At 61.3% G+C, this 17667-nt stretch overlaps 1 protein-coding gene across 1 annotated transcript; it reads left to right on the top strand.

The window, feature by feature from the left end:
• The first annotated feature begins 896 nt into the window (after positions 1-896).
• On the top strand, positions 897-15682 carry Csk (C-terminal Src kinase). The gene is made up of 13 exons (XM_090321368.1): positions 897-1122; positions 11616-11695; positions 12105-12218; positions 12304-12416; positions 12507-12726; positions 13498-13591; positions 13679-13744; positions 13822-13921; positions 14003-14093; positions 14189-14262; positions 14347-14542; positions 14621-14707; positions 14803-15682. The coding sequence occupies exons 2-13, from the start codon at positions 11681-11683 to the stop codon at positions 14983-14985; spliced, it is 1353 nt and encodes a 450-aa protein (XP_090177494.1). The 5' UTR covers positions 897-1122; positions 11616-11680; the 3' UTR covers positions 14986-15682.
• The last annotated feature ends 1985 nt before the right edge of the window (positions 15683-17667 follow it).

Here is a 17667-nt window from a genome sequence, read left to right as displayed (position 1 = left end):
AGGGCAGCCCAGAGCTGGCTCCCAGGAGGGCAGAGACCCCAGGCCAGACAGGGACCCCAGGCCAGACAGGGACCCCAGGCCAGGCAGGGACCCCAGGCCAGGCAGGGACCCCAGGTTGAGCTCTGGACCCCAGGCCAGGCAGGGACCCCAGGTTGAGCTCTGGACCCCAGGCCAGGCAGGGACCCCAGGTTGAGCTCTGGACCCCAGGCCAGGCAGGGACCCCAGGCCGGGCACGGACCCCAGGCCAGGCAGGGACCCCAGGCCGGGCACGGACCCCAGGCCGGGCAGGGACCCCAGGCCAGGCAGGGACCCCAGGCCGGGCAGGGACCCCAGGCCGGGCAGGGACCCCAGGCCGGGCACGGACCCCAGGCCAGGCAGGGACCCCAGGCCGGGCACGGACCCCAGGCCAGGCAGGGACCCCAGGCCGGGCACGGACCCCAGGCCGGGCACTGACGCGGGGCCCTGCGCCGACCCCGGCCCCGTGGACTCCGGGCCCGAGCCGACCCCGCGGGGCGGGCCACGCCCCCTGCAGTTCCGCGGGCGCCCGGCAGGCGGCGCCGCCCCGCCCCCTCCCCGCGCAGGCGCAGTGCGGCGGGCGGAGGATCCGGGCCGCGCTTCCTCCCCGCCGGGCCTGCGAGTTTCCTCCCCGCCGAGCCTGGGGCGAGCGGCGCCGACGCCGGGGAGGTGCGGCCGCCGAGCCCCCCAGCCGCCGAGCCGGAGCCGCCGAGCCGCCGAGCCGAGCCGCCGTCCCGGCCCGCGGCCGCCCGGCGCGATCCCCGCCGGGGCGGGGTCCCAGCGCGGCGCCCGCCGTCGGGCCGTGCGCGCCCGCGGGGCGGGGACCTCGGGGACCCCCGGCGCCGCACCCCGCGCCCCGGGACCCGCGGCCGGGAGCCCGGGGCCCCGCGAGGCCCGGCCCGCCGCCCGGGGCTCGGACGCGGAGCCCCGCCGGGGCCGCGCGGCGACATTGTTCCCGACTCCCGCCCCCTTCCCGCGGGCCGGGCCAGGCCGCGCCGCCTCGCCCTCGGTGCTGGGCCTCGGGCCGGGGTCCCCCGAGCCCCCCCCGGCCGCATGGGCCGCCCCGCAGGCCGCTGATGCCGCCCGGACCGCGCCGCCCCGACCGAGGTGAGCGCGGGCGGGGCGGGGTGGGGACGGGGCGGGGGGCGGGGGGTCCCCGCCGGCCTCCACCGCGGGAGGACCGGGCCTGGAGGCCTCCTCCCGCCCCCACGCCGCCGTCGCGGGTTCGAATCCTCCCGGGACTCCCGGCAGGGCCCGGGGGAGGGGGAGGGAGGGAGGCCGGCGCGGGGGGACACTGTCCCCCGAGTGTCCCCCGAGTGTCCCCGGAGCGCCCACACACGCTTGTGTGCAGCCGGCCAGGGAAGGTGCTCGACCCCCAGATCCTGCCCTCTGCTGGCCCCTTGCCTGGCCTGGGTCTGAACGTGTGGTCAGGGCACCAGCCGGGGCCGAGGGAACTCTGACCCCCCCCCCCACACACACACGGGGACACGGGGACAGCGGGCAGGGCCTTGGCCCCGGGTGGAAGTGACCCTGGGTGTTCTTTCACCTTCTCACCGCCTGGCACCTGAGAAGCAAGCCCCCACTGCCTCCAAGGCCAGGTGTTAGGAAGGGAGGTGTGCAGACATTGGGTCTGTAAAGTTAAAGTAGGAGTACGACCCCTCTCCAGGGGGTACCCTGGGAAACTGAGGTCCCCCAGGGGTCTGGGGTGAGCTCAGCCCCAGCCTGGCCCAGCAGGACATTGGGTCTGTGAAGTTAAAGTAGGAGTACGACCCCTCTCCAGGGGGTACACTGGGAAACTGAGGTCCCCCAGGGGTCTGGGGTGAGCTCAGCCCCAGCCTGGCCCAGCAGGACATTGGGTCTGTGAAGTTAAAGTAGGAGTACGACCCCTCTCCAGGGGGTACACTGGGAAACTGAGGTCCCCCAGGGGTCTGGGGTGAGCTCAGCCCCAGCCTGGCCCAGCAGGACATTGGGTCTGTGAAGTTAAAGTAGGAGTATGACCCCTCTCCAGGGGGTACACTGGGAAACTGAGGTCCCCAGGGGTCTGGGGTGAGCTCAGCCCCAGCCTGGCCCAGCAGGGAGCTCGCATGGAGCATGTGCACCCCTGAACGGGGTTGGAGAGGACTTGGAGGCCCAGCTCTGCAGTGCTAATGGCTGGGTTCACCGGGAGGGGTGCCGGGGTCTCTTGGGGGTCCCCCATGTCACCCCAGCCGGCTCAGGAGCAAACTAGCGAAGTTCAGAACACCAGTGAGGTGAGAAGGGGCCAGGCAGGAGCGGGTCTGTTAGCAGCTCCCTCCAGCCTCAGCAGGCAAGGGCTGGCCCACACCCCTGTAGTCCCGCCAGCAGCAGGGTAGAGACACCCTGCTTGTCTGGGTCTCCAACCACAGCCTTTGTTTGAAGGTGTTCTCCCACTGCCTTGGTGTGGGAAAGGCCCAAAAAGAATGAAGAGGAAAAAGAACAGAAGTGCATTTTTCATTTACTTAGTTGCCAGTAGTGGGACTTGAACTCAGGGCCTCAGTGCTATCCCTTTGCTTTTTTTGGGGGGTGGGGGGTCCATCATGAGGCTTGAACTCCAGGCCTGGGCACTGTCCCCTGTCCCTGGGCTCTTCAGCTCAAAGCTATCACTCTACCACTTGAACCACAGTGACATTTCCAGGTTTCTGGTGGTTCATTGGAGAGAAGAGTCTGATGGACTTTGCCTGCTTTGAACCGTAATCCTCAGATCTCAGCCCTCTGAGTAGCTAGGACGACTGGTGTGAGCCATGTGGTTTTTTTTTAAGCTCTATCACCGTACCCCAACACCCCTCCGCAACTTCCTTTGCAGCCGAAGGGGCTGAGGCGGGGCTTGACATGGTTGGGTGCTTTTTTGAGCTGCTGGGGTGCAGGGTAGGGTCCCAGGCCTTTGTAGAAAGGTGTCTGTCTGCCTGAGTGTGGATGGATGATGTGGTTTTTATTTGGTGAGCTCTGTGCCTTCCCCTCTCTCTCCCAGAGGTGGCTGTTGTTTCTGTCTTGTGTCGGTTCAAGGGTGTGGGAAGACCAGAATTCAATTATTTTCCCCCCTTGCCAGAACCCCAAAAGGCTGAGCCCACAAATGATTAAGAGGAAATAGAGTTCAGCCACCCCTAGATGGTAGAGATGGGGGCATGGACCCAGGAGGCGGAGCAAGCCCCTGGGTGGCCTCACGTGCCCTGAAGGGACAGTGGCCAGCCGTGGGCCTTTTTTTTTTCTTTTTTGTGCTGGTACTAGAACTTGAACTTAGAACTCAGGACTTAGCCTCTGTCCCTTTCCTTTTTCACTCAAGGTTGGTGCTCTACCACTTGAGCCACACCTCTACTTCCAAGATTTGTTTTGATAGTTAATGGGAAATAAAGAGTCCTGGCTGGCTTTGTGAACACGGCCTCCTGAGCAGTTAAGGTGACAGGTGTGAGCCACTGGGGTCAGGCTCTGGGCTTTATCTTTTGAGGGATTTCAGAGGCCACAAGGAGCAGAGGTGCTGAGTCACAGGAAAAAAAGAAAAAGCTCATATACACACAGAGACAGAGACAGATGCCACGAGCAAGAAGGCTTGGCCAACCCTGAGGAGTGTCAAAAGACAACAGGGCCAGGCTCAGTGCAGTATATGAACGCTCTGAGGCTGTGTTTTCTGGGATCAGGTACTTGCCTACCTTTTGCAAAGCCCTGGGTTTAATTCCCAAATGCCACAAAAAGGAAGAGAGAAAAAGGAAAGGAAAGGAGAAAAGAAAGTTTAGTTTATCTAGTGCCTGTGCGGGGGCTTGAACTCAAGCTCTAAAACCTTTATTTATTTATTTACTGCCAGTCCTGGCCTTGAGCTCAGGGCCTGAGCACTGTCCTTGGACTTTCTCAAGGCTAGAGCTCTACCACTTGAGCCTGAGCACCACTTCCAGCTTTTTTTTTCTATGTATGTGGTACCGAGGAATCGAACCCGGGTCTTCATGCATGCTAGGCAAGCACTTTAACCACTAGGCCAAACTCCCGGCCCAAACCTTTATTTATTTATTTATTTTCCTTAAGGCTCCACTTCTGAGAAAATGTCACTTAGATAGTATAATTTCAACCAGTCATGGTGGCGTTCCCGGAATCCTGCCATTCTAGAGGCTGAGACAGGAGCATCTGGAGGCGACATAGTAAAACGTGTGTGTGTGTGTGTGTGTGTGTGTGTGTGTGTGTGTGTGTGTGTGTATGAATGACAGGAAAAAGAAGACCAGCTCTCTTAGAAAACAAAACTGAAGCTGGCCATCTGTCCCCCAGGTGGCCAGCGCCCAGACATCCCTGCCTGCCTTTCCCTGCTTGCGCCCTGGTGGCTGCTGTCATTCTGAGTGTGTGCGGGTGTTGTCTGTGTGAGCACGCGCGCCACCGCCGCCACATCTTTTTCTGTAAAGGTTTTCAGGCGCTGCCCCCCCCTCCCCACTCTTCCCAGGAACCTCAGCCCCCGTTCCCCCCCTCATCCCCATCTGTCGCCGTTGTGGGGGCTGTTACTACGAGCCCCCAAAACAACCCGAAGCAGGCAGGCAGTTTGGCACCCAGCCCACCAGGACACCATAGCGCTGAGCTGGGGAGGGGGAGTGGTATGACTGAGTCCAGGTTCCTGGGTATAAACCAGGGGTGGCTTTAAGGGACTGTGTGATCCCATCAAGGTGCTAGAAAATGCCCTGATGTTGGCTTACGCCTCTCATCCCAGCTACTCAGGAGGCTAAGGATCAACTGTTCAAAGCCAGCCTTGGCGAGAAAGTCCGTGAGCCTCTCATCTCCAAGGAGCCACCAGAAAACCAGAAGCGGGAGGTGTGGCTCAAAACTGGTCCAGCATTCATCTTTTCAAATAAGTCGGATTAGCCAGGCAAAAGGCCCTGAGTTCAAGTCCCACACAAAAGAAGGCTCCGCCCCCTGACCCTCTCGAAGTGGTTGTTGCTGCAGGTGCCAGGAGACACCCCAGGACCTGTGCTCACCCCACAGCAGGGCAGTCCCTGCCCCAGCCCCTCCTCTGGCTGCTATGACAGCTGTTCCTCCTCCTTCCCCCGCGCCCTCTCTCTGCCCATCACTGTGTGGTTAACTAACTGGGACCCTGGTTCCCACCCCATTCTCCCTTTCCAAAGAGTCCTTTTGTGTTCTTTTTGCCTGTGTTTTGGGCTGGGGGCTGGGAGGGGGTTGAACGCAGAGCCTAGAGACTGAACTTGAGCTTTTCACTCAAGGCTGGCGCTCTACAGCCTCCCCCGGGGCCACCAGCGCCTGCTTACTTTTTTTGTTGTTCTTTTGAGACAGGGTCTCTTACCACACCAGGCAGGCGTGGAACTCAGCCTTCTAGGCGGATGATGCATATGCATCAGGTGTAAAGAAGCCCTTTCCAAGAGCCAGCCATGCGGTCTCTCCCACGCCTATAACGTTGTCCGGGCGTGTTTGTCCCAGTGGGAACGGAGGCCTCGTGAGCCAGCCTCAAATTCCCGTCGTTCCCTGTGGCTGGGGGGGGGTGTAGGGAGAACTCTAGGCCCCCCCACCTGTGAGCTGATGGCCGGCAAAGCCTCTGGGGTGTGGTACGTGTTCGCTGCCTCTCACTCAGGTCTAACCTGAGTGCCTCCGCTCACGCTTGAGTAGCTTCGAATGCCACCCTGTTTCCCGAGAGACTGAGCCCCAGATGATCCTGGAAGAGCCAGGACTAACCAGGCATGGGGCTGTGACCCGAGATGTCCAGCCGCCAGCCCCTGGTGAGATGGGCATTCGTTCCAGCTGCCCTGCTGCCCCGCAGCTCTGGCGGCGATGAGGTCACAGGGCGGGGTCGTCCCCGAGGTGCTGGCCTGGCTGGGGAGAGCCCTTGGCTGAGGACAGGATGGGTGGAGGAGCGGGTGCCTGGCCTTGGCTCCTCCGCCCGCTCTGGGTCCCTTCATCCGAGGACTGGAAATAGAATCCGCTAAGTAACGATTAAAGTCAGATTCAGACCTAAAAATAAAGAAGCTCTGCGGGCCCCCGGCTGGCTGAGCCCCCCCCCCGTGACAGGGGGTGCTAGGGCCCGTGGCCCCCCGTTGAGTGCAGGCAGCAGCACAGAAGGTCCTGAGGATCTCCTTTCCACGGGGAAACTGAGGCCCAGAGTGTGGGTTGGCCTGCGAGGCCACCAGGCCCTTTCTCAGGGCGGTGGAGGCCCGGCACCCCCACCCACCCTTTCTCGGGCTCAGTTTCTCTTCCTGGTTCTGGGGTGCTGTGCAGAGGCCTCTCCTCAGCACCGCCCACATGGCCGCCCCGCCCTCCAACCACAGCTTCCCTCCGCCTCACCTCCCCAGCACCTCCCCTTCTGTGGTTTGGAGCCAGTGGAGAGAGCTGTTGCCTTCTCTCCGCCCCCCCTTTCCCCCCACCCCCCGTGGGACCCTTGGTCCTGTGATCCATCTGACCCATTATAACCTGCCCACTGCTTTCCACCCTAGGCCTCCACAGGCAAGACTGTGTGCCAGCGGGGAGGGGCAGGCAGGGCAGGGTAAGTCCCCTGGCTGGCCGGGGAGGCCAAGATTAGCCCATCGTTGGTCAGGAGGGCTTGTGAGTCCCTCTTCTGACCAGATGAGCAGAAGCTGGAGGTTTGCATGGAGTAGCACAGTCTTGGAGGGCTTCCTGGAGGAAGCGGAAGGACAGAAGCCTTTGAGGAAGAGGCTGGGTTGGGCAGAGATTCTTATCTGGAGCTTCTGCAGTGAAGTCCTGTATGAACTCAAGTCCTGGGCTTGAACTCAGGGCTTGTGCTTGTCTCCTAGCCTTTTTTTTTTTTTTTTTTTTTGCTCAAGGATGGTGCTCTACCACTTGAGCTCAGTGCCTCTTTTGACTTTTCTGGTAGTTTAGTGGAGGTAGGAGCCTCAGGGACCTTCCTTCCCCGGGCTGGCTTTGAACCTGGATCTTCAGGTCTCCGCCTCCTGAGTAGCTGGGGTGACGGGTGTGAACTCTTGTTCCTGCCCCGCCCTGGGAGCTGGGAAGGAAGCTGCAGCCGAGCTGAGCCTAAAAGCTTGCTGGTTCTGGGCTGGTCCCCCGGTTAGCCTCCCTCCTCCTGTCCAGTAGCAGTGACAGGATTTGGTGTTTCTTAAGGTTTGCTGGGCCTGCACCAGTGTATGTCTGGGTGGCTGGGCTTGTTCTTCACCGATGGCCCTGTAGGGGGCGCCCTGAGCTGACAGTAGCCAGTCTGTGTCCTTTGTGTCGTCCTCTAGGCCTGAGCTCATCCATCGGGAGCTGGTGTTCTGCCCTCCCACTTCTGAAAGGAAAGTTCTAGATGTCCGACCCCTGGGCCTCTGGGGTTCAATCTCCCCTCTGGTCACAGAGCTGGGAGACTTGGAGGTTGTATGCAAATGCACGCAAATGAGATGCAAATCCAGTGGCCTAGGGCAGGGGCCCTGGGGAGGCCTGGTCCCTGGGCCCTGCGGCCAGCGCCAGTGTGTCGGTAATTAGTCGCATGAGCGGTAATTAGAAACCTTTCTGGGCCAGGAGCCGCTGCCTGCATCCGCAGTGCACCCCGTGGGGGGGGCTCCCCTGCCCATCCTCCACCTCCCAAACCATCAGACAGGATTTCCGGTCCCTGTATGCGTAGGGGGGGCGGGGTGGGAGAATGACAGGCGGGAGTGACTGTCATTCTGTCACTATCACTTTGGCTCATTAGCCCCCCCTTTAGTGCCAGTGGGGGTGGGGTAGACAGAATGCTCTGGAACCTAGCCAGGATCTGTCCAGGCCCCTCTCCCTCCCCTCCACTTGGCTCTAAGCATCGCGGGACCCCGGTGGGGGCTGGGGTCAGCCTGTGACATGGCCAGGGTGGCGCTGTGCCCTCGGCCTGTGCCCTCTGCAGAGCCAGGATGGGGCGGATATTTTTGCTGCCAAACCAGCCCAACCGCTGCGGCCTCAGCCTCGCCCTCCTCAGGTGTGCAGGGCAGGGGGGGGCGGTGCCCCATCTGACACCGTGCTTGCCCTGAGCCCTGGGAACTGAGGCCTTTCTCCCCCGGAGCTGCTTCCGCCATGAACTCTGTTCCCACCACGGGAATCTGAACCGAGTCTCCTTAGTCCACCCCCACCCGTGACCTTGAAATCCTGCCCCCGCCCCAGGTGGCCCCTGTCTTCACTGCCTGCAGTCCTGGGGATGGAAACCTGAGACGGAGAGCCTGCTGAGAAGTTGCTCTACCTTCTGAACTGCACCCCAAGCCCCAGCCCCGGGAGGCAGCAGGCAGACAGGGTGGGCTGGCACAAAAAGGCTGCCTGGGAGAGACCTTGAGGCTCAAAGGCAGTCTCCCCTGGACCTCTCTCTGCTGGCCAGCTGGCCTGGCTCTGGAGGCTGAGATCTGAGGATCGTGGTTTGAAGCCAGTCAGCCTGGGCCAAAAAAAAAAAAAAAAAAAAAGATGTTAATCAGACTTCAAACTAACCAGCAAAAAGCTGGGCTGGAGGTGCGGCTCTAGTGGTAGAGCATCAGCTCGCCGAGCCAAGCACAAGGCCCTGAATTCAACCCTCAGTACCAAGCACAAAGAAAGAGTGAGAAGCAGTCGGAGCCGGTGGCTCCCGCCTGTTATCCTGGCGACTCAGGAGGCTGAGATCGGAGGACAGAGGTTCCAAGCCAGCCTGGGCAGGAAGGTCCTTGAGACTCTTATCTCCAGTGTGCCACCCTAAAAGCCGGAAGCCAGCTGTGGGGCAATACCCCGGCCCCGAGTTCAAGGTCCAGGACTGGCACAACACAAAACAAAAGGGAGAAAGCCACGGGGCCTTCTGTGCCCTGGCTGTCCCCCCCTGGGATGCAGCTGCGTCTCTCCCTGCAGGCCCCCGAGTCTCGGAGGGCCAGGCCATGCCCCCAGCCTCTGCCCTGCTTCCCCTTTCAGGGGTATTTTTAGCTGGGTGTAAACAGCTCCGGGAGGCTCCCACGCCTGGGCGCCCGAGAGCACTGGAGTTTTGGCCAGGGGAGGGACTACTGCTGGCCTTTGACCTCTCCTGCCCCTCCCCACGTGCGTGTCTTTGGGGGTTCCAGCTGCCTCCAGGGTTGGAAAAGCTAGCCTCTGGACCCCCATCCCTCCTCAGTCCACTTCCCCGACCAACCTCCTGGGCTCTGAGAAGCCAGCCTGTGGCCGTGGTCACTGACCTCAGCACTTGGGCATAATGCCCAGCTGTGCCCGGGACCCCAGCGCAAGGGCTGCCGGGAGTGTGGTTTGGGCAGGAAGTCAGGGAGCTCCAGCCCCAAGGGATGGGTGACAGTTGGTGTCCCTTGGGGGTGAAGTCTAGTCCTGTCCCCCCTTTCCTGGTTAGTTCATTCATTTGTTCACTCAGCAGTTGGTACTGTGGGCCCATGTGGGGGGCGGCTGGACTTCAGATGCCAGCTGCCCACACCCTCTGCCATAGGTCAGGCCAGAGGGGTCTTGGGGGCACTGTGCTGAGAGCACCCTGGGGGGCCCGAGACCCTGCCCACAGCTCAGGGGCCAAGGAGGGTTTCAGACGTGGGTTTCAACAGTGTGCCTGGTTTTCAGTTTTATTTTCATAATGGAAGTGTGTGACTTTTAAAAAGCAAAGAAAAAGAGTGGGGGGGATGGGGGCCGGGGCAGGGTCTGGAGATTCTTTTCTCCAGCTGACCAGCAAAAGCTGAAAGTGGAACTGTGGCTCCAGTGGTAGAGCACCCAGGCCTTGAGACTGAGCCCCAGTGCTAGCACCCAAAAGTGGACAGATTAGCAAATGTGAGGTAAAACGTGTGCTTTCTTTGCACTTGAGTCCTCTCTCTTTTTTTGGTCCTCCTGGGCTTGAACTCACAGCTTTGTACCCTGGCTCAGCTTGCTTGCTTTTGGCTGTCACTTTCCTTGAGCCACACCTCTACTTCTGGCTTTTTTTTTTTTTTTTTTTTTTTGTAAATTGGAGATAGAAGTCTCATAAGCTTTCCTGCCTGGGCTGGCTTTGAACTGTGATCCTCACGTCTCAGCCTCGACAGGTGTGAGCCCAGTGCCCAGGGCCTAGTTTGTCCTTTCCTGATGTTGTTGTGGACTTTGTCCCCGGAGACAGGGAGAGCAGCTCCTGGGAGCTGTCCCCCAGCCACGCCCTGCCCTAGTACTCTGTGGTTCTGGTGGGGTCTTGGCTGCCTTTTGCCTCAGGCCTCTCCATCCTTCTACTTCTGCCTCTCCAGCAGCTGGAATGACAAGCTTGAGCCACCGTGTGTGCGTGCGTGCGTGCACGTGTGTGCGTGCCCAAGCATGTGTGCTGAGATTCAAACTCAGAGCCTCCAGGGACCCAATGGGAACCACAGCTCCAGCCCTGTTCTTGGCGTCTGTGATCCTCCCCTTAGGCTTCCAGTGGAGGCGGGGACCGTCGGGGACCGTCATCAGATGTCTCCCAGACATCTCCGGGGCTAGCCCGGCAGTGTGACTGATCCCAGCCTCCAGCAGTGACAGGTTCGGGCCACCGCAGCCAGCGTGGATTGAGAAGGGCCCCCGTGGTTCTCCAGCTCTGACTCCCATTCCAGCTTCCCAAGTAGCTGGGGTTGAGGCACCATGCCCAGACCGTTATGGATCGGTTGACAGGTTGTCACTAGGTAGTGTAACTGGACGGAAACTCCATCCTCTTGCCTCCCAGGAGCTGGGACCACACACAGGGAGGTGTGCTGGCCCTGCCTTTCCCTTCTGCCACCTGCTGTCCTCTGAGGACAGCTGAGGGCTTTTGCTGCTTTATTTGTGGTGTGGTGGGGGTTCCACGTCTTCACCCCACAATCTGCTCAGGCCCCATCAAAGCTGGGGCTGTGCTGCTCCCCTAGGGGCGGTGAGGAGAGGCAGGTACCTGGCGAGGTGTGTGATCATCGCGCATGAGCGGGTCGGGAGCCTGTCCCCCATCGCTTGTTACTGAAGACAGTCCTGCAGGGACAGGAAAGAGCCCCGGCTGCGCCCGCAGACAGCGCCCAGCCTTGAGTTCACACCCCAGGGCTGGCACATCCTTAAAAAAAGGGCTCCTTGTGGTGTGGCCGGGTGCTCGGCCCCTGGGGGCTCTGCCGGCCCCTGTTGGTTGTGATGTGCCAAGGACAGGGCCTGGCACCCAGTCAGTGCCAGGCCCTGTGATTATTTTCATTATTCCCGTCAAGGCAGTGGGAGGGCGCCCGCCGCAGCTGCAGGCTGAGGAGTGTTTGCAAACTGACAGCTGGAAGGGTGACTAACAGCAGGGCTGCCTCCGCATCTCCCAAGGAGCCTTGAACGTGGAGGGGGATGGGAAGTGGGCAGAGCCTCCGGGCCAGGAGGGCCTAGAAGTGGGGGCCCCCTTCCCAACTCAAGTGCAGGCTGTGTGGCCAAAGCCGGACCTCAGTCTTCATGTCTGTAAAATGGGGGTAGTGCTGTCATCCCAGCTACTCGGGAGGCCGAGTCTGAGGATTGAGGCTCGAAGCCCGCCCAGGCACCAGCTATGGGTCTGAAAGCTCAAGGACTGTGTCTAGGCCCTGCGTTCAAGCCCCAGGACTGACACACACAAAAGGAGGGTGGAGGGGGCCACACTCCTGGGAGGGCCTCCCAGCCCACCGCAGGGCTGTCTGTGCCCCTCACGACAGGCGACATGAGTTTCCAGAGCTCTGGCTGTTGGTTCGGAGTTGTATGCCGGCAGCCCCTCACCTCAGCCCTGGTTCTCCCCGCAGCTCTGATGGTACCAAGTGGCCGGTGGGTCTTCCTCTGAGCTGGGGACCCCAGATCTCCTACGAGGATGTCAGCAATACAGGTACCACAGGCGTGGAGAACGGGGCGCGCTTTTCCTGCTCCCCCTTTCCCAGCCCAGGCTGGCTTTTCTTCTTCTTCTCTTTCTGTTTCTTTCGTCTCTTGGGTCGCTGTGGGGGCTCAGACTCCCAGCCTGGGTGCCATCCTGAAGCTTTTTCCCCCTTGAGGCTGACGCTCCACTTTCAGCTTTTGGCTGGCTCGTTGGAGGGAGCAGTCACAGACTGTCCCCCAGGCTGGCTTTGAGCCTCATCCTCAGAGCTCAGCCCCCCCCCACACACACACACACAGTGGCTGGGATGGCTGTGGATGCTGTGGGATTCCTGCCTTGGTCAGCCCAGGTCTGGGGCTGGGAGGGCGGGGCAGCGGGTGGGGCTGGCCAGGCCACGCCCGACAGCCCGCCCCCTGCCCCTCAGGCCGTCTGGCCGTCTGGTACGGAGTGCATAGCCAAGTACAACTTCCACGGCACCGCTGAGCAGGACCTGCCTTTCTGCAAGGGAGACGTGCTCACCATCGTGGCCGTCACCAAGGTAAGGGCCGCCTGTCCCATCTCCCTCAGTGGGGCCCTGCGGAGGGGTGGCAGCCTGACAGTGAGCCCCGCGCCCCCATCCCCAGGACCCCAACTGGTACAAAGCCAAGAACAAGGTGGGCCGCGAAGGCATCATACCAGCAAACTACGTCCAGAAGCGGGAGGGCGTGAAGGCCGGGACCAAGCTCAGCCTCATGCCGTGAGTACCCGGAGCAGGGGGCACCAGGAGGCCTGGGAGGGGCCGGGAGCAAGCACGGGCCGAGGTGAGCCTGCCCCCGCCCCGCCACAGCTGGTTCCACGGCAAGATCACGCGCGAGCAGGCGGAGCGGCTGCTGTACCCGCCCGAGACCGGGCTGTTCCTGGTGAGGGAGAGCACCAACTACCCTGGGGACTACACGCTGTGCGTGAGCTGCGAGGGCAAGGTGGAGCACTACCGCATCATGTACCACGCCAGCAAGCTCAGCATCGACGAGGAGGTCTACTTCGAGAACCTCATGCAGCTGGTGGAGGTGAGGGGCGCGTCCCGGGCCGCCCCGCTCCCACTCGCCTCCGTCACAGAACCACGGGTGCACCTGGGTCAGGGATGGTGCGGCCGCTCCCGCCTGTGATCCCAGCTGCTCAGGAGGCAGCCGAGGCAGAAAAGTAAAATACTTAGCTCCAGTAAACTGCCAGAAGAGGCCTGGGGCTAAAGTCATAGAGCGCAGAGCCAGGGACAGCACCCGGGCCCTGAGGTCAAGCCCCACAACTGACAAAATAATAATAACAATAAAACAAGCCGCAGCCTGTGAGCTGATTGCTCACAGCCACAATCCCGGGACTCCGAGGTTGACATCTGAGGACCATGGTTCAAAGCCAGCCTGGCAGGACAGCCTGTGAGACTTAGCTTCAGTGAACCACTAGAAAAGCCAGAGTGGAGCTGTGGTTGGAGGGGGAGAGCACCAGTGCTGAGTGCGAGGCCCGAGTCCCTGCACGTGCACAGGCATGCAGACACTCACCTCGGGACACACGGGCGTGGCCTGCTCTGGCCACGGACCTGCCTAGGACTCCTCAGCCCCTTTCCCAGGGCTGGCACGGCCTGGGCCCGGGAGGGTGCATTCTGGGCACAGCCGGCTGGGGGCGGGTGAAGGGTGCCACGGGAGAGGGGCTGGCCTGTCCTTCCAGCTGAACAGCTGGGTGGGCCCGGCCTCTGCCGCCCTCTGGTGGTGAGGCCTGCGTGGTGCACGGCAGTCGCTGGGGGGGGGGGCGGGGAAGGTGGGCTCTGATCTCGCCCTCCCCCCCAGCACTATACCACGGACGCTGATGGCCTCTGCACACGCCTCATCAAACCAAAGGTCATGGAGGGCACTGTGGCCGCCCAGGACGAGTTCTACCGCAGTGAGTGCGCCCCACTCTGCCTGTCGCCCGCTCCCACCCCTCCCCCTGGCCCTCAGCGCCCCCCCTCACCGTCCTGCCTCCCCGCAGGCGGCTGGGCCTTGAACCTGAAGGAACTCAAGCTGCTGCAGACCATCGGGAAGGGGGAGTTTGGAGGTGAGTGGGGCCAGGGGACCCCGGGAGGGCGGAGGTGCCAGGCGGGGTCCAGAGAGCACAGCCTGGTGTCCCCGCAGACGTGATGCTGGGCGACTACCGGGGGAACAAGGTGGCCGTCAAGTGCATCAAGAACGACGCCACCGCGCAGGCCTTCCTGGCCGAGGCCTCCGTCATGACGTGAGCGGGGGCCAGGCGGGGGGGGGGGGCAGGGGCCGGGGCCGGGGGGCCACGTTGACCCCCGACGACGTCCTGCCCCAGGCAACTCCGGCACAGCAACCTGGTGCAGCTCCTGGGCGTGATCGTGGAAGAGAAGGGCGGGCTCTACATCGTGACGGAGTACATGGCCAAGGTGGGCGCCCCTGCCCCCACCCCCACGCCTTCACCAGCCCTGCCCCTGCGCCCCTACGCTGGGTGCGGCGGCTGACGGTGCGCGCCTTTCCCCAGGGGAGCCTCGTGGACTACCTGCGGTCGCGGGGCCGCTCGGTGCTGGGCGGGGACTGCCTCCTCAAGTTCTCGCTGTGAGTGACGGGGCCTGCGGAGGGTGGGGGCGCTCCACGGGCTCACCCCAAAGCCTGAGGGCCCTGTGGTCACCCCCCCCCCAGAGACGTGTGCGAGGCCATGGAGTACCTCGAGGGCAACAACTTCGTGCACCGGGACCTGGCAGCCCGCAACGTGCTGGTGTCGGAGGATAACGTGGCCAAGGTCAGCGACTTCGGCCTCACCAAGGAGGCGTCCAGCACCCAGGACACCGGCAAGCTGCCCGTCAAGTGGACAGCCCCCGAGGCCCTCCGAGAGAAGGTGGGGCGCCTTCCCCGGGGCCCCCCAGACCCTCGGATTCCCCCACCCTCTGACGCCCTTCCTCCCTCCTCACGGCAGAAATTCTCTACCAAGTCCGACGTGTGGAGCTTCGGGATCCTTCTCTGGGAAATCTATTCCTTCGGGCGAGTGCCTTACCCACGGATCGTGAGTCCTGCCTGGGGTCACCGGGGGACGGGTGTGGGGGGACAGCCCCCTCCTCCCGCACCCAGCCCCTCACTCACCCCCGCACCTGTGCCCAGCCCCTGAAGGACGTCATCCCTCGGGTGGAAAAGGGCTACAAGATGGACGCCCCCGACGGCTGCCCCGCGGCCGTCTACGACGTCATGAAAAACTGCTGGCATCTGGACGCGGCCTCCAGGCCTTCGTTCCTGCAGCTTCGAGAGCAGCTGGAGCACATCAAGACCCACGAGCTGCACCTGTGACTGATGCCCGGGCCCACGGGCCGTGGCCCTCCGTGCCGGGTTGGCATGAACTGAATCCCGGCAGGCTGCTGGGCCTGGGGCCCTGACCCGAGGCCCTGACCTGGCCCGTTCGCTTGGCCCCCAGGGGCCCCGCCTAGGTCTGGCACCTTCTCTCATGGACCCACTTTTGTAGGGCTTGGGGTCAGGGGGGCTGAGGGGCGGGAGGCAGTGCCCCCCACCGCGGCCGGCCTCCGTCCTCTGGCCTCGTTCCTCTGGCCTCCGATCGCTCGCCTTCCATTGAGGTTTTATTCCTTTCCTTTTTTTGAGATTTTTTTTTGTTCGTTTTGGTGTGTTTTTTATTATTTTTTCAAGAGAAGGAGAAAGAAAGCACCCAGCCAATGGGCGTTTTACAAGAAGTACGAATCTTATTTTTTCTTTCCTGGCCTCCCAGGGAGGGGGGTGGGGAGACCGGTCCCTCTCCTTTGGGTCTCATCGCCCCAGCCTTGTGTCCCCATTCCGTGTCCCGTGTCACCTCGGTCGCCCCGTGTTTGCGCTTCACCCTGTCGCAGTTTGCATGCGCCCGAGGCAGGCGTCTGTCGTGTGCTGTCACCCCCCCCCCCCGCCTTGTGAGATGGATCTCAATAAACCACTCCACGCAGCACAGCGCCCGCCTCGGCGCCTCTGCCGAGCCTGCTGCCTGCCCCGTCCCCACGTGCCATCTTGTCCGTCCCTCTGTCTCTCGTGAGTGGGCTGGGGGCAGCATGGCCGCTTTGTGTCAGCCGCACGAGCCAGTGTCCTGTGTCTGGCCACCCACCCCTCCCTGGGTGGGCCTGGTCCCTGGTCCTTCTGGGGGCCTCATTCACAGGCTGCTGTCTGGGCCTTCCACCTGTCCCTCCTGCTGTCACTCAGACCCACGGTGGGAGGCGGGAATTGGGTCTCAGAAGATGGCATAGGAGGAAGTGGTGCCCTGGCTCAAGTGGTATCTTGATAGCCATGAGCCGAAGAGCTCGGGAGCAGCACCCAGGTCCAGAGTTCAAGCCCCGTGACCACTAAAAAAAAAGACAGCACAGGGCTGGGAGTTTGGCCTTTGGTAGAGGGCTTGCCTAGCATGCACGAAGACCCAGGTTTGATCCCTAGGTAACACATACATAGAAAAAGAAATGGTGTCGTGGCTCAAGTGACAGTGTTCAGTCCCTGAGCTCAAGCCCCATGATTGGCAAAAAAAAAAAAAAGCCGGGCCACACTTGTCATCCCAGCTCCTCAGGAGGCTGCGGTCTGAGGATCATGGTTCAAAGCCAGCCCGGACAGGACAGTCCATGAGACTTTCCCAGTTAACCAGCAAAAAAAAAAATACTGGAAGTGGAGCTGTGGCAGAAGTGGTCAAACATCAGCCTTGAGAGGAAACATGAAGGGACAGTGTCCAGACACCAGGTTCAAGCCCCAGGACACACACACGTCCAACCCTGAGGTGGGGGAGGTTTGGTTTGTTCGAGATGCAGGGAGTGGGGTCCCTTCTCCTGAGTCATGGCCTCTTGTAGCCTGCAGGACTGTACAGCTAGAAAGTCTGAGGCAAGGAGCCCCATCTTTAACCCCGCTGTGGGCTGGGCCCCTCTGTTCCACCTGGCCCCACCGCAGGCACAGCTTTCTGGCCTCCCGCCCTCCCCAGCACCCACAACTAAGCAGGACTAACGTTTATATGTAGTCACTGAGCTGCTGAGATTGGATGTGGGTGCTTGCTGTGTGGCTACTTGCTCTGGATTCCGGTGCAGTCCTCTTGAGGACAATCATCAGGGACAGCAAGTGGTCCCTGGTGGGAAGAAAACCCAGTGTACCACGTCCGGGGCTTCAGAACCAAGAACCCAGCTCTCTCTGATGCCTGGGTTCTGTGGTAAGCATGCTGGGTTCCAGGAGCGGCTTTGAACCTGCAGAGTGTTGCTGAGTTAAGTATGTTAATACTCAGAAGGCTGAGATCTGACGATCACAGTTCCAAGCCAGCCTGAAAAGGAGAGTCCAATATCAAAGCCAAAAAAACAAAAAACCAGGATTTCATACCTTTCAAAAACATGTTTGGGCCAGGAGTGTGGCTTAGTGGTAGAGTGCTTACCTAGCATGCACAAAGACCTGGGTTCAATTCCTGGGCAGCACATACATAGAAACAGCTGGAAGTGGTGCTGTGGATTCATCCTTGAAGAAAGCCCAAGGACAGTGCTCAGGCCCCGAGTTCAGTCCCCAGAACCAGCCAAAAAAAAAAAAAGGAAAAAGAAAGCTGGAAGTGGCTGGGTGCAGTGGCTCACGCCTATAATCCTAGCTACTGGGGAGGCTGAGATCTGAGGATCACAGTTCAAATCGCAAAGTCCGAGGGACTCTTATCTCCAATTACTAGAAAAAAAAAATGAGAAGTGGTGCTATGGCTCAAGGAGTAGGGCAGCAGCCTACTCAGGACAATGCCCAGGCCCAGAGTTCAAGCCCCAGGACTGACAGAAGAAGAAGCTGGAAGTGGTGCTGTGGCTTAAGGAAAGCCCAGAACCGCCCCCCCAAAAAAGTAAGCATACCCATATTGGCATACACACACACCCCAGACAGATTCAGGGGCAGAGCTGCCCGGAGCTCTGGGGTGGCTGGGGGCCAGCTGCCCATTCCTGCTGGAGGTGCAGGAGGCGGAGCGTGAGATCAGATTCTCAAGGTACAGGATATGGGTGGTGA

The sequence above is a fragment of the Megascapheus bottae genome, chromosome 30 (genome assembly GCF_031878675.1).
Source record: "Megascapheus bottae isolate mThoBot1 chromosome 30, mThoBot2.hap1, whole genome shotgun sequence".
Lineage (NCBI taxonomy): Eukaryota > Metazoa > Chordata > Mammalia > Rodentia > Geomyidae > Megascapheus > Megascapheus bottae.
This window is presented reverse-complemented; position numbering and strand designations above follow the sequence as displayed.